We start from the raw sequence: 15000 nt of genomic DNA, 5'->3' as shown, positions 1-15000 counted from the left end.
GCACGGTAGAGCGGCTCTGCACTTCACCTGGGCAGCACAGTAGAACTAACCATGGTGTCATGGGTGTGGGTGAGACCTCCCCATCCTTGACAGCCATGCTATAAGTACCTATGAGATGGCCCCGCCTCTTGCCTAGGCAGCTTGGGAGCGCTGGCCCCGCCTCTTGCCTAGGCAGCTTGGGAGCGCTGGCCCCACCCCTCGCCAGTTGCAGCACTTGGGAGAGCAGGCCAGGAACCTCACCTGAGCAGCAAAGGCAGAGCTGTCCCCAGACCGCGTGAGGGCGGTGTAAAGTAACAGAGTAAGACTCTGTCAGCTGCCAGAAATGGCCTGTTTAAGAATGGAGGGATTATATCTGCAGCAGGGTAACTAGTTTTTCTTCTTAACATTTAAGACACATCTGTGGATTCCTCACCGTGCTCTGCGCAGGGTGTGGCCCCGGGTGGTGTTGAAAGGAAGGAGTGACGAGTAGAAGGGACTGCCGTAGAATCTGCATCTTGTTTGGATTTAGCCAGCTTCCTTCTGTTAGGCCAAGGGAAAGTTACCAAGAAAGTTCCCCAAGAACGTTACAGATCTGACTGTTGGTGAGAAACCCATGTTTATCCTGTCTCATTTGACAGTATAAAAAACACTCTTTTTAGGACTTTTGTCTTCATTTGAACCGTGTGTATGTGTGGCTGTGTGCATGAGTTAGTGCCCACCGAGGCCAGAAGTACTGGACGTCCTGGAGCTGGAGACCTGGTGCTGGGACTCAAATGTGCATGTGCTCTCAAATTCTGAGCCATTTCTCTAGGCTCCAAAGCACTCTTTTCCATTTATTAAAGTAGTTGGAGTCACTAGAATTATTATTGAATATGGTGGAATCTTCTTTTTGCATTCAATGCTGGAAGATAAATTACGGCATTAAAAGTTTTTCCTGAAGAGGTATGTGCCCAAATGGGTAAGAGTAAAACTGTTCTTGGGGGCTGGAGAGATAGCTCAGTGGTTAAGAGCACTGACTGCTCTTACAGAGGTCCTGAGTTCAATTCCCAGCAACCACATGGTGGTTCACAACCATCTGTAATGGGATCTGATGCCCTCTTATGGTCTGTCTGAAGACAGCTATAGTGGACTCACATAAATAAATAAATAAATAAATAATAAACCTTTTAAAAAATAAAAATAAAAGTATGGGCTCAGTCTCTTCTGAGACCCTACAACATTGAAATCAAGTTACAGGGGAGAGGCCATAACCCCAGCATTAGTCAGGGTTCTGAAGAACAGAACTAATAAGATGGATCTATCTAGATACAGAGACTTACAGGCTGTGGTCCAGCCAGGCTAACAGTAGCTGTCTACCAACAGAATACAAAAATCCTACAGTTGTTCAGTCCACGAGGCTGGGCGTCTCAGCCTGTCTTCAGTATACATAGGAGTCCTGTAGAAGGAGGTTTTGATGCCAGCAAAGGAACGGACTTGCTAGTGAGAGTGAGGGCAAGGAGGCAGAAAACAAAAGCTTCCTTCCTCCCTGTCCTTTCACAGATTATTACCAGAGGGTGTGACCTAGATTAAAGGCGGATCTTTTCTACCTCGGAAGATCTGGGTTAAAGCTCGGTTTTCCCACCTCAAATGATTTAATTAAGAAGAATACCTCACAGGTGTACCCAGCTGCTTGAATTTAGTTAATTCCTGATGTAGTCAAGCTGACAACCAAGAAGAACCATCACAAGGCCACATCCCTCGGAGGGAGCGTCCTTTTCCTCAGCTGTATGGCCACAGGTAAGGCATTTATCTAAGAGCTTATGAAGTACCTCCTACCCAAGCTCCCGTAAGAAACCCCAATCAAACTAATCGATGTATGCACACTTTAGTGTGGTCCACATACAGTGGCATGTGTGTGTGTGTGTGTGTGTGTGTGTGTGTGTGTGTATGGTGAGTGTGCATGTGTGTGTGTGTATGTGTGTATGGTGAGTGTGCATGTGTATGCGTGCATGTGTTTGTGCATGGGGGTGCAGCTGTGAGAGTGCCAGGGTGTGCATGTGGAGGGCAAACCCCAGGTTAGTCCTTGCCTTCCACCTTGAGACAAATTGGTTTTGTTTGTCTCTGATGTGTTCACTGAACTGGGCCTCCCCACCCTCCACCCAGGCCAGGCTCCCAGGATTCTCATATCTCTACCTCCCATCATGCAGAAGGAACACTTGGATACAGTTGTGCCTGGTTTTGGATAAGCTCCATGGAGTGTCGGGCCCCCTGCCAACGAGGCCATCTCCCGATTGCTAATATTCCCATCCTAAAAAGATAAAATGGGGGCAAGGCCAGAAAATATAAGATGCCGAGGACCGGCCTCAGTTGTTCCGGGGTTCTCGAGAATGGGAGGATTGGATCGGGGTGAAATCAGAGTCTCGGGCAAGGATGCCGGTGCAGGCTGACAGCTGACTGACTGTTGTTTTGAAGCTGAGCTTGGAGATGGCTTTCAGCTTCTCTCTCTCCCTCCATCTCTTCCTCTCTCCCTCCCTCCGAGTTCACCTCAGTCTTTTTATTGGTTACACATTTCCTCGAGATACCTTAATACATAATCAAAAAGCCTTTTCATTATTTTCCTCAAACCCATCGTTTTTCCCGAAAACCCTGTGTAACTTTCACCAGAAAGCACAATGCGCACGATGCCACAGTTCAGTGTCTGCAAAAGCAAGTTACACATTAACTCTTAACTCCCGAAAAAACCCTCCAAATCGCAGGTCATCTGGGCATGAAGGTGAGGTGACAGCGTTAGTATGAGGACGGAAAGGTGTAAGACAGGTCAGGGTATGGTTAGGATTTTCAGCTTGTCTAAATTTGCAGACTCTCTCCCTCCAGTTTATTGATCTAATCCGAATATCTATGTCTTTAGTGCTTTTCAAACTCTTCTCATACGCAATACAGATTCTCTCGCGGCTTCCCCAGGGCTCCCTCACAAGCCCGAATTCTGTCTCTTAGATCCTGTACCCTAGTTTGCTTAGGCAGACAATGCCAGGGCTCAGATCAGAATGTTCCAATCTTTCTGGAAAAGGTCAGTTAGTTCCCTAATCCAACGGCCCCCTCGCTGGGTCCATCTATCTGTTCTTTATCTTTTTTATCATACATATATCTTCCAATTTTCCCCAATAATATTTCCAAATCAAACTTCCTATTATTACAGATCTCCTCCCCTGGGGGCACCCACCATTGCTCTCTAATCCAGTAGGCTCAGCTAATTTTTCCTCTATCTTGTCCCTTGTATCTTCCATATACGTCCCTGTTCTTAGTGAACCTGGCTCAATGTTCCTTTTCCTTGGGATCATCAGTTCTCTTAACTAAAACATATCCTTCTTCAAATATTTCCTGGTACAATGTAACCATCATGAGTTGGCTAAGATTTCCCAGAGAACAACTAATGCAGTCAGCCTCCACATCCAGAACCCCTTGTCCCACTGTGCCTGCTTGACTGCTTCAATGACCAGGACCAGAACAGTTTGTTCCTAATAGACATCAGAGCCATTTCCTTCTTAGTTATGCCCTCAGTCTCTTTTCCAGAAATCTTTACCAAAGTTGTATTTGAGGACAAATGTAGTATAGAAAAAGACAAAACAGAAAGCATACAAGAAAGAGCAGCGCCATCTGCATACCAAAAGCCAGAGTTGCCTTATTCAGGTTGACGGCGCTCCCGCAGCCGAAAGTGGGTCATGCAGCCCAGTTCACAACCATGTCACCCTGACGATAAGACCTAAGCGAGACCTAAATTCAGCAGTGCAAACAGCAAGTCCAGCAGCTCTCTGTGGTGCACAAGCAGTGCAAACAGCAAGTCCAGCAGCTCTCTGTGGTGCACAACTACCTCCAAAGACCATGGACAGCTGCACTTCACCTGCTCATCCACTCAGAGTATACACAGACCCCCTCTTGGGCCAGCCCCATTCTATGCCTGCATCTTCCAGAGAGGCCAGACTCTCACTCTATGAGCCACAGGACACTTGGGGACTGGGAACAAACTAGCGGGGCGGCCGAGAAGAGGGGAACCAGCTGGAAGTCTCCTTGTGAAGAGATAAATCCCCAGATCTGGAGAGCAGGTTGCTGACTCTTCATACCCCAGAGAAGAAGAATGGCGGGACCAACCCATGGCGGGACCAGCCCGTGGTGGGACCAGCCCGTGCAGAAGACAGCTAGAGACTCTGGCCTTGACAATCACTGTAAGCTTAAAGACAGGAAAATAGCTCACTGGTGGGCAAACCATGGGGCCCATTAGTGAACTCTCAGTGCTGAGAAAGGAAGAAAGGCAGGAAGGGGTAGAGTAGGGAAGTGAGGTTTTGGAGAAGAGGGATGGAGAGATAGTCACAGGTGAAGGTGGATGTATAATAGAAAAATGAAAGTAAAATGAAGTAAGTGAAAGAAAAATGAAGTAAAACTGTGCATTGTGAGCGCTAAGCCAGGTCTGTCCTGTCTGTCTGTCTCCGTTGTTATTGGTGTTTATTATTTCCATTTTTATTTTGTTTATGAGTATGAGTGTTTTCCTTGTATGTATGGACATCTGTACACTACTCGAAGGCCTGGTGCTAGAAGAGGCTACAAGAGGGGGCAGGATTCCTGGGACTGGACCACCATGTGGGTTTGGGGAGCCTGGGTCCTCTGGAAGAGCAGCCAGTGCTTGGAGCTGCTAAGCCATCTCTCCAGTCTGCCATTGGTGTTTCCTGAGACCAGGATTCACTTTGTGGCACAGGTTGCAAATCCTGGGGTTCATTTTGTTTTCCAGATTGACCTCAAATTAAAGACAACTTTCCCATCTCCTCGTCAGATCTAGGATTACAGATGTTGGCAAACACGTATCTCAGCCAGCCCTTCTTCATGTTCGACACAATTTTCTCCCAGGCAGGAGCCAGCAGGATTCTTCCCTGAAATAAACTTCTAAAGCAAGAGAAAGCACACCGCACTGCTAATATTTGGGCGCACAGTAGAACGGCCAGCTCTGCTCGGTGCCTCTCACCCCAATCACAGCCTCCCGCTCACTCCCTTGGTGATTAAGGTTTTATGCAGTAAACCTAAGATCGGCAGATACAGGACAGAAGCTACTGTCTGAAATAAGAAAACAGAAGAGAAGGGACCAGCTTGTCGGATGGGGAGAGCTTGGAGGACAAAATGCAGCCAGCAAGAAGACCCCGGTTTAGACGGTGAATCCACAGGATTCACCAACCGGAAGAGTTATATTTAGAATGGCTGACAAATTAGGATACCAGTTGCTGTGCCTAGCAATTGAGTTACCTGTTGATTCTAAACTAAGTTTGTGTGGTGTTTTCCTCCATGCAGCGACTCAACTGAGTTCCACAGAAAGGTATCAGCATAACGGTGGCTTCATAGAGCTCCCAGAAGTTAAAACTCCAGAGAACCAAATAACTCTATTAAAAATGGGATACGGAGCTAAATAGAATTCTCAACTGAGGTATCTCAAATGTCTGAGAAGCACCTAAAGAAATGTTCAAAATCCTTGGTCATGAGGGAAATGCAAATCAAAATGACCCTGAGATTCCACCTCATATCAGTCCAAATGGCTAAGATCAAAAACTCAGGTGACAGCAGATGCTGGCAAAGATGTGGAGAAAGAGGAACATTCCTCCATTGCTGGTGGGATTGCAAGCTGGTACAACCACTCTGGAAATCCATCTGGAGGTTCCTCAGAAAACTGAAAGTAATTCTAGGGCTGGAGAGATGGCTCAGTGGTTAAGAGCACTGACTGCTCTTACAGAGATCCTGAGTTCAAATCCCAGCAACCACATGGTGGCTCATAACCATCTGTAGTGAGATCTGATGCCCTCTTCTGGTGTGTCTGAAGATAGCTACAGTGTACTTATATATAATAAATAAATAAATCTTTAAAAAAAAAAAAGAAGAAAATAATTCTACCTGAGGACCCAGCTATATCACTCCTGAGCATATATCCAAAAGATGACCAAATATATAACAAGAACACATATTCCACTAGGTTCATAGCACCCTTATTTATAATAGCCAGAAGTTGGAGAGGACCCAGATGTCCCTCCATGGAGAGCTGGATACAGAAAATGTGGTACATTTACATAATGGATTACTGCTCAGCTATAAAAACAATGACTTCATGAAACTTGCAGACAAATAGATGGAACTAGGAAAGATCATCCTGAATGAGGTAACCCAGACACAAAAGAACACAAACGAAAGTACAGGGACAAAGATTGGAGCAGAGACTGAAGGAAAGGCCATCCAGAGACCGCCCCACCTAGGGATCCATTCCACCTGCAGGCATCAAACTCAGACAATGTTCCTGATGACAAGAAGCACTGGCTGACAGGAGCCTGATATAGCTGTCCCCTGAGAAGCTCTGCCAGAACCTGACCAATACAGATGTGGATGCTGGCAGCCAACCATCAGAGTGAACATGGGGACCCCCATGGAAGAGTTAGGGGAAGAACTGAAGGAGCTGAAGGAGATTGCAACCCCATAGGAAGAAAAATATCTATTAATTGGACCACCTGGAGCTCCCAGGGACTAGACCACCAACCAAAGAGTACACATGGAGGGACCCATGACTCCAGCCGCATATGAAGCAGAGGATGGCCTTACCTGACATCAGTGGAAGGGGAGGCTCTTGGTTCTGTGGAATCTTGATGCCCCAGTGTAAGGAGATGCTAGAGCAGTGAGGTGGGAGTGGTCGAGTGGGTGGAGAAGCAATTCACAGAGGCAAAGAGGAGGGCGGAGAGGAGGATGGGATGGGAGGTTTGTGGAGGGGCAACGGGAAGGGGGATATCATTTGAAATGTAAACGAATAAAATGATGAAGAAGAAGAAGAAGAGGAGGAGGAGGAGGAGGAGGAGGAGGAAGAAGAGGAAGAAGAAGAGGAAGAAGAAGAGGAAGAAGAGGAGAAGAATGGGATCAAGAGGGAACAGAACAATACAAGTAAAACAATTACAGTGAATGTCCCCCAGAGAGAACTGGGAAGGGGGCACTATGATAAATGGCCAGACAAAACAAAGGAAACCCTCCTGCTCGTACTCGTTATGTTCCTATTGATGTGATGGCCAAGAGAACTTATAACACTGAGTTAAATGTGCCCTACTTTTCCTATAGAGGAATTTTAATCCAGCAACATGACTGCTCTGATCACATCCAAAGACCTAGGCCTGTGATCTGACGTGTTTCTGCTCAGGCGGAAGGGTAACCTTGGACTCAGACTCCCAGGAACCACACAGCCCTGAGGGGAAGCCTTCTCAGCAGAGGGGTTGCAGCCCCCAGGGGAGGGGATCCGTAGCTGGGCTGGGGAGCTAAGGAGCCTCAGCCCTGCTCCACTTTCTCACTCCTTCCCATCTCTTCATTGCTTCATGTCTTCTTCTGATGAGAGTCCCGCCAGGCAGCAAATCTCATGAGAAAGATTTATTGGAGAGTCGAGGTTGTGGAGGGATGAATCCTGGGGTGGCTGCACTCCGCTCCCAGGATTGGGCAGCAGAAAATTGGACCAAGGGGCAGGGCTTGTATACGATTTCTGAGAGGGCGGAGCTTCTTAGGGTAGAGATTTCCAGAATAAGGATTGGTGGGATTTCAAATCCCGAACTTGAGGAGCTCAGGGATTGGTAGGTTTTCCTGCTCAGGGATTGGTGGATTTTCCTGCTCAGAGATTGGTGGGTTTTCCTGCTCAGGGGTTGGTAGCTTTTTTTCACTACCACCATCTGCATTGGGGGTTATGGTGGAAGTCCTTCCGGGCTATAGCAGGTTTTTGCTGAGGTGCTGTCTCTGTGGGACTGTTGGGGGGGGGCAGGAAGGAGGCTGGAGAGGAGATGCTGTCACAGTGAATGGCTCCCATGGGACCACTCCTGCAGTGGTGTTTCACCAAGACTGAGGCAGGAAAGAAGGTGTCGCCACCGTGGACAGCTCCTGTGTCAGCTCCTGGCTGAGATGTCCCAATGCTGCCTTTTGACAAGAGCCACCATTTTTGACAGATCCTGCAGGGCATCTTACTCCAGATGTAGGCGGGGCAGAAAGGAGGGGCTGGCCACAGCTTTGATGGATTTTGCAGAGCACTGCCTAGGGACTACAAGGCTGGAATGCAGATAGGCCCTTGGTACACATCTTTAATCCCTGTGGCTGGAATCCTTTAGTATGTGTACATTTGATCCCAAACAATGACCTCTAACTGAGGGGCAGATAAAATGACAAATCAGAGAAAGATTTGACAGAATGAGTCAGAGGCAGGATATGTGCAACTCTCAGGAGAAAAGCTATTTAAGAGCATTGGAGGGAGGAGTCAATGCTGTTCAGTCAGTTAAGTTCAGTTCCCTTCAGTTGGTGCAGTCAGTTGGGAGTCAGTGCAGTGAGTGCAGCTCAGGCACTGCAGTACAGCAAGTGCAGTGAGGTCAGTGGAGCAAGTGCAGTTCAGGCAGTGAGTGCAGTGCAGTGAGGTCAGTGGAGCAAGTGCAGTTCAGGCAGTGAGTGCAGTGCAGTGAGGTGAGTGCAGTGAGGTCAGTGGAGCAAGTGCAGTTCAGGCAGTGAGTGCAGTGCAGTGAGGTAAGTGCAGTGAGGTCAGTGGAGCAAGTGCAGTTCAGGCAGTGAGTGCAGTGCAGTGAGGTGGTGCAGTGAGGTCAGTGGAGGTGCAGTTGGGCAGTGGGTGCAGTGCAGTTGCAGTGAGGTCAGTGGAGCAAGTGCAGTTCAGGCAGTGGTGCAGTGCAGTGAGGTCAGTGGAGCAAGTGCAGTTCAGGCAGTGAGTGCAGTGCAGTGGGGTCAGTGCAAGTGCAGTTCAGGCAGTGCAGTGCAGTGAGGTAAGTGCAGTGAGGTCAGTGGAGGAAGTGCAGTTCAGGCAGTGAGTGCAGCGCAGTGAGGGGAGTGCAGTGAGGTCAGTGGAGCAAGTGCAGTTCGGGCAGTGAGTGCAGTGAGGTCAGTGGAGCAAATGCAGTTCAGGCAGTGAGTGCAGTGCAGTGAGGTGAGTGCAGTGTGGGGAGCACAGTGTGGTGAAGTCAGTGAGATTAATGCAGGGCAGTGAGTGTAGTGCACTGAGGTGAGTGCAGTGGGGTGAGTGCAGTGGGGTGAGTGCAGTGAGGTGAGTGCAGTGAGGTGAGGTCAGTGAGATCAATGCAGGGCAGTGAGTGAGGGCAGTGAGTGCAGTGCAGTGAGTGCAGTGCAGTGAGTGCAGTGCAGTGAGGTGAGGTCAGTGAGTGCAGTGCAGTGTGGTGAGGTCAGTGAGATCAGTGCAGGGCAGAGAGTGGAGTTGAGTTCATTTGTGACTTCAGACAATTCAGTACACGTCAGTACAGGCAGCTGAAGGCCCAGAACAAGGAGCCAGAATATTAGAACAGATTGCCAGAGTTAGTTTGAGGACAAGTAAGCAATTCCATGTGAAGCTGAGAGAAGGCAGATTGAAATCAGTCCACCTTAGTGAGGAGTTTGAGCTAGGACAGCTGAGGTGAACTAGCTAGCCAGAATTCAGAGAGAACGAGAGAGGATGGGTGTGTTCAGCAGTAAGTCTCCAAGAGGACAATTACATCTGGAGAATAAAAATTACTTTGACATTTTCCAGAGGACTAGAGTCCTTTGGAAAGACAAGGCATGGTGGCAGGAAGCTGGAGCAGCCCCTGAGGATGCTATCTCAATAAGTAGGAGGCAGAGAGCACTAACTGGCAGTGGTACAGTCCTTTGAAACTTCGAAGCCCACCCTAAGTGACTCATTTCCCTCAGCAAGGCCCATGCCTCCCAATCTTCACTAAGCTAACACCAACTGGAGAGCAAGGATTCAAATGCTGGAGACTTGCTAAAGACATGTCAACCAAGCCACCACTGTGTATGCATGAGAACGCATTTACTGAAGGACTAAGATTGACCGTGTTTATCCCTCCTATTGGGATACAGAACAACGTCAAATGCCCACTCCTGGACAGAATGGGGCTGCAGAGGACCCTGGGCAGGCACTGACCACGGTTGGCAGGTGACGGCTGAAGGAAAACCTCCAGCCTCCAAATGACAAACTCATCTGGACAGTGACCTCTGTGTCTACATTTCAGACGTGACCGTGAAAGAGTGAAACTGGTCTCTCTTGGATGTTTTTTGAAAGGAAAAAGGAAAAAAACAAAGGAGGTGGAGAGATGACTTATTGGTTATGAACAATGACTGCTCTGGAGTGAGGTTCAATCCTCAGCACCCATATGTACGACTCTCTAAACACCAGTCCTAGGAGATCTATTACCTTCGTCTGGATCCTGAGGGCATGAGGCATGTACATGACACACAGACATGCATACAGGAAAATACTCATGAACACAAAAATTAATTTAAATTTTAAAATTTTCATTTCTCTGTGGTTAAGTGTAAGTAAGGATGTAGGCCCAGTTAAGACTGCCAAGTTGAGGGGTTGGGGATTTGGCTCAGTGGTAGAGTGCTTGCCTAGCAAGTGCAAGGCCCTGGGTTCGGTCCCCAGCTACGAAAAAAAAGAAAAAGGAAAAAAAAAAAAAAGACTGCCAAGTTGACTTTTTCCCAACACATAAACAATTTCCCCCAGACACACCATTTCAGAGTAAAGAAAAGACAACCTGTGTGTTGAAAATCATTTAATGAGAATTATACTTTTTCTCTATGAGATTAGATCTGCTCTAGTGATTATTGTCTGGTGGTCCAGGCTCATCTGTCTCAGAGTTGGTTAGTGTGCATGAAGCTACTTAAGAAAGACATGGACAAGCACAGCTCACTGGTCCCCCTGAGCACCTCACAAGACTGGGAACATCCTCTCAAGGGTTAAAACAGGCGGGCACATGGGCTGAGAATTTATTTTGAAGGCAGGATAAACGGGCCAGCTCTAAGAAGAAACTGTTTTGAAAGCTCACACGTTTCATAAGTTTCTGAGTTCAGGCAGTCTCAGTTCTCATCCACTGAGAGTCCTGGGCCCTCAAAAGCCCTCCCGGTCCCCCACAGAGGCTGTTCTAACTGGTGCTGAGCCTGCACAAAGCCCTGGCACTCACACAACTGCCATTCCCCAAGATCAACTCCTGTAAATATGTGCTGTTAGTATCCAGCACAGGGCTGATGAAGATGGATCCCGATGGAGCCTACTGTGCATTACTTCCTGATGTGCAGAGATGTGTGTGGTGAGACGGTGCGGGATGCTGTGAGCAGTGTGCAGTGCGTTGGGAGACTGAGAAGTGAAAGCCTGTTGGTTTGAGGGGAAAGCAAGGAAGTGTGACCTTCCCCATAGCTACTCCTACAGTGAGAAAGAGACAGAGTGAGCTGAGTAGAAGTGCACGGCGGTCAGACTCCGCAGTTCCGAATATACCCGGATAGATCTCGGTTTTGACAGTGTGTTCGCCATGCCACCCTGTAGAGGAAAGAGACATGGGGATAAATGGTTAACATGTGTCTCCTCTGGTGCACACACTCAAACCCTGGGGACAGAATATTGTGAGCATGACACTAAAGGAGACTGGGTTCTGGGCCAAGAGCTGCTGTGATGCACAGGCTGTGCCTGCACCCAGAAGAGGCTACTGACTGTGGACCTGGGTCTACATAGCTGTGCTCTGATGTTGCGTCCTGTGTACTGTACACCCCACGGGTTCTACAACTCGTCTGCAGGCCTGAGTAGTCTCCTGGGGGGACTCTCACAACCTGGAGGAATTCCCTAAAAGTGATGATGCAGGAAAAGCTCCCGACTGTACCCGCAGCTCTCAGAATGGCACACACTGCTTGTGTCGTGGTTTGAATATGCTTGGCTCACGGAGTGGCACTATGTGGAGGAGTGGCCTTGTTGAGGTAGGTGTGTCACTGTGAGCATGGGTTTAAGACCCTCATCCTAGCTGCCTGGAAGTCAGTCTTCCACTAGCAGCCTTCAGATGAAGATGTAGATCTCTCAGCTCCTCCTGCACCATACCTGCCTGGACGCTGCCATGCTCCTACCTTGATGATACTGGACTGAACCTCTGAACCTGTAAGCCAGCCCCAGTTAAGTGTTGTCCTTATAAGAATTGCCTTGGTCCTGGTGTCTGTTCACAGAAGTAAAAGCCTAACTGAGACAGCATATGTCAACAGAGCCAGCCATTCCCCTCCAAAGTCCCAACATACCATGCTCGAATGCCTTGGGGATCCCTCACAATCCTCTTCGCACATTGTATGGCTTGAGTGATGTCATCCTGCAGCAGAGCTGAAAGACAGGAGTGAGGAATGTCAAGGACATTACAGAACCACTTCAGGTCAGATCCTGCCAGCTTTCTCTGGGCAGTGAGCAGGGAATTCAAGGAACTATTTCCCAAGTGTCTGTGCGTGCGTGATTGCTGGAGACAGTCTCTTGATTCTCTCTCAAAACCATGTCTGCAGTAACAAATACTGACCCGAAAATAAATTTTATTCCCTCATGTTAATGAGGGAATAAAATTACAGTAGCAATATTCTGTGCTTGAAACAGCACACTTAAGTCTTATGTCTTAAAGCAGCTGGGCTCCTTCCGTGTGACTTGGTGTGAGTCACCCTATTTCTCCTTCATAGGGTCCCTGGTGGGTCTAGGATATGCTTGAGTGGTCGTGGGTTTGAGCCTGTGTAACTACTTGGGTTCTTAGCATCCCAGCCCTGATGAAAAGTAAGGAAGCCTTTTGGGTGGTGAGGACACACTGGAGGGTGTGTGTCTGTCCGCTAGGGTGAGGGAAGTCCCTCTCCATTCACACACTGGAAAACAGGGCAGACAGAGACCTGTCACCTGAGCATCCACCAGTGAAAATTTATCCTAAAGAAAAACCAGGGGCTGGAGAGAGGCTCACTGGCTGAGAGCACTGGATGCTCTTCCAGAGGAGTTGATTCCCAGCACCCACATGGCAGCTCACAACTGTCTGTAACTCCAGTTCCAGGAGCTCTGGAGCCCTGTTCTGGCCTCCACAGTTACCAGGCTCACCGATGCACAGACTCATATGCAGGCAAAAATCCCACACACATAAAGATGAATCAATACTTTAGAAAAGAAAGCAGTGTGTAGGCCTTTCTCTTCCTAACTCTACATCTGATGTAGAACAAGGAGCCCCTCTGCTCTAAGACATCAGACTAGAGCTTGCTGTCTTCAAGCACAGTGTTGCTACCGTAAGTTTATTCCCTCTTAAAGATGAGATTCCGGGGGGGAAGGGGGGGCTGGAGAGATGGCTCAGTGGTTAAGAGCACTGACTGCTCTTCCTGAGGTCCTGAGTTCAAATCCCAGCAACCACATGGTGGCTCACAACCATCTGTAATGAGATCTGATGCCCTCTTCTGGTGTGTCTGAAGACAGCTACAGTGTACTCATATACAATAAAATAAAGTCTTAAAAAATAAATTTAAAAAAAAAAAAAAGATGAGATTCCGGGTCAGTATTTGTTACTGCAGATGTGGTTTTCAGTGATAGCTAAGTCATGCATCTGTGTAAGTATAATTTATGTAAAACTGTAAAATCGTCACGTGTCTTCACATGAGCACATATGTGCATCATATAACTTTACACGTATCATATAACTTTACATGTATCATATAACTTTACATGTATCATATAACTTTACACGTATCATATAACTTTATACGTATCATATAACTTTACATGTATCATATAACTTTACATGCATCATATAACTTTACATGTATCATATAACTTTACATGTATCATATAACTTTACATGGATGGACAGCATGATTGACATTCCGCAGGAGCATTTCCCAAAGGCTTCCACTTAAGTGGATGCTCGCAGTGCCCAGGCTGGGAGTGTCTCTCCTTTGCTGGTGTTTCTAACTCTTCTCAGTGACTACAGCTGAGTGTGCAGAGCGCTCCTTCAGTCAGACTAAGCAGGGCGCAAAGAATGAACGCCCCAAAGTCCATCTTCTCTCAGGAACGTTAGCAACCAAGTTTGACAGAGCAGGAACGCATACAGATCGCTGTAGAAGACTGCCCCAGGAGCAGTCACAGTGTTTCTGAGGCAAGGTCTGCCATTGGGACCTGGCTTGCAGAACAGGCTGTGCTGGGTTGGCCAGTGAGCCCCACGCCCCTGCCTGTGTCACACTCCCGGGTGCTGGTGTTACAAATGCTCCTCACCAAACAGCTTTTCTGTGCTGCTGGGGTCAAACCGTCATGACTCTTCCTTCAGAACGGTCTGTCCAGCCTTTACTTATTTCGTTTTATTTATTCATTCATTGAGTTTGGCAGTGTGACTGCAGGCCCTCTGACAGAGCTTTCTATCCCCAAACTACACCACAACCTAATGCCTTAGTTGGCTAATTTTGATGTAGTTAACAGCGACTCTAACAGTAAAGCAGTCTCCCCAGGCTCCTGATGCTTCCCCCAGTGTTTGCCTCCTGCACAGCGTCTCTGCTCTTGCAGTAAGAGCAGATGGCTTGTTCGCTGCCACTGTAACCCGCCTTGTCTTGCCGCTGCAGGGTATCCCACAGGCGTTCACTGCTCTTGGGGTTTTGTTGTCATTACACCAGTATCGGCTATTGATCTGAAATATCCCATAGTCGGTGCTTTGGTCAGTAGAATTATAGTTTATAGCTTCTGTATCGAAATTACTCTCATGCTGAGCCGTACACATCCCTAAAAAGAAAAAGAATTTTTATCAGTAAGTCGAGGCACCAAATCACTTATATTAGACACCAACATCAGCTCCTTGAGCTGGCGTGGATGTGGCTGCATTTCTCAGGCTCTGGTCTCAAGCACTCCTCTGCCTCTGCCCTTCAAGTAGGTGGAACTGCTGTCAGCAAGTGGTTTTTAAGTGCCCTAAAGAATACCTCTTTAAGAGCAAACCAGTTTCTACCAAGAATAAACAAGAGTTGGTATTCAGAAAAGAACTTTCATTTTGAGAGGAGGCGCACCTCTCCTCACAATGGCAAGTGCTCTCCCCTCCACAGGTAGACTCTGAAAAGGACGACTCATCTGGCAAAAATGTCATTTGCCAGATGAGTTCACAGCTTTGGCTCGACAAGATAGTGTGAACTCTGTTCAGTCCAACTTGGGTGAAAATTACAGGCAGCCCTTTGCTGTCATGAATTAGCAAGTCATGTGATCAGTTCCTT

The 15000-nt window shown here is 47.8% G+C and overlaps 1 protein-coding gene across 1 annotated transcript in view; it reads right to left on the bottom strand.

Moving 5' to 3' along the window:
• Positions 1–10532: 10532 nt before the first annotated feature.
• LOC116909244 (putative lysozyme C-2) overlaps positions 10533–15000 on the bottom strand; it is an 8112-nt gene continuing 3644 nt past the window's right edge. Inside the window, exons 2-4 of the mRNA XM_032912765.1 lie at positions 14357–14521; positions 12046–12124; positions 10533–11305 (exon numbers count right to left, since the gene is read on the bottom strand). Of these exons, the coding sequence (XP_032768656.1) occupies positions 11239–11305; positions 12046–12124; positions 14357–14521 (311 nt within the window). The 3' untranslated portion in view covers positions 10533–11238. The remainder of the gene's footprint in view (positions 11306–12045; positions 12125–14356; positions 14522–15000) is intronic.

This window comes from Rattus rattus, chromosome 1 (assembly GCF_011064425.1).
Source record: "Rattus rattus isolate New Zealand chromosome 1, Rrattus_CSIRO_v1, whole genome shotgun sequence".
Classification (NCBI taxonomy): Eukaryota; Metazoa; Chordata; class Mammalia; order Rodentia; family Muridae; genus Rattus; species Rattus rattus.
This window is presented reverse-complemented; position numbering and strand designations above follow the sequence as displayed.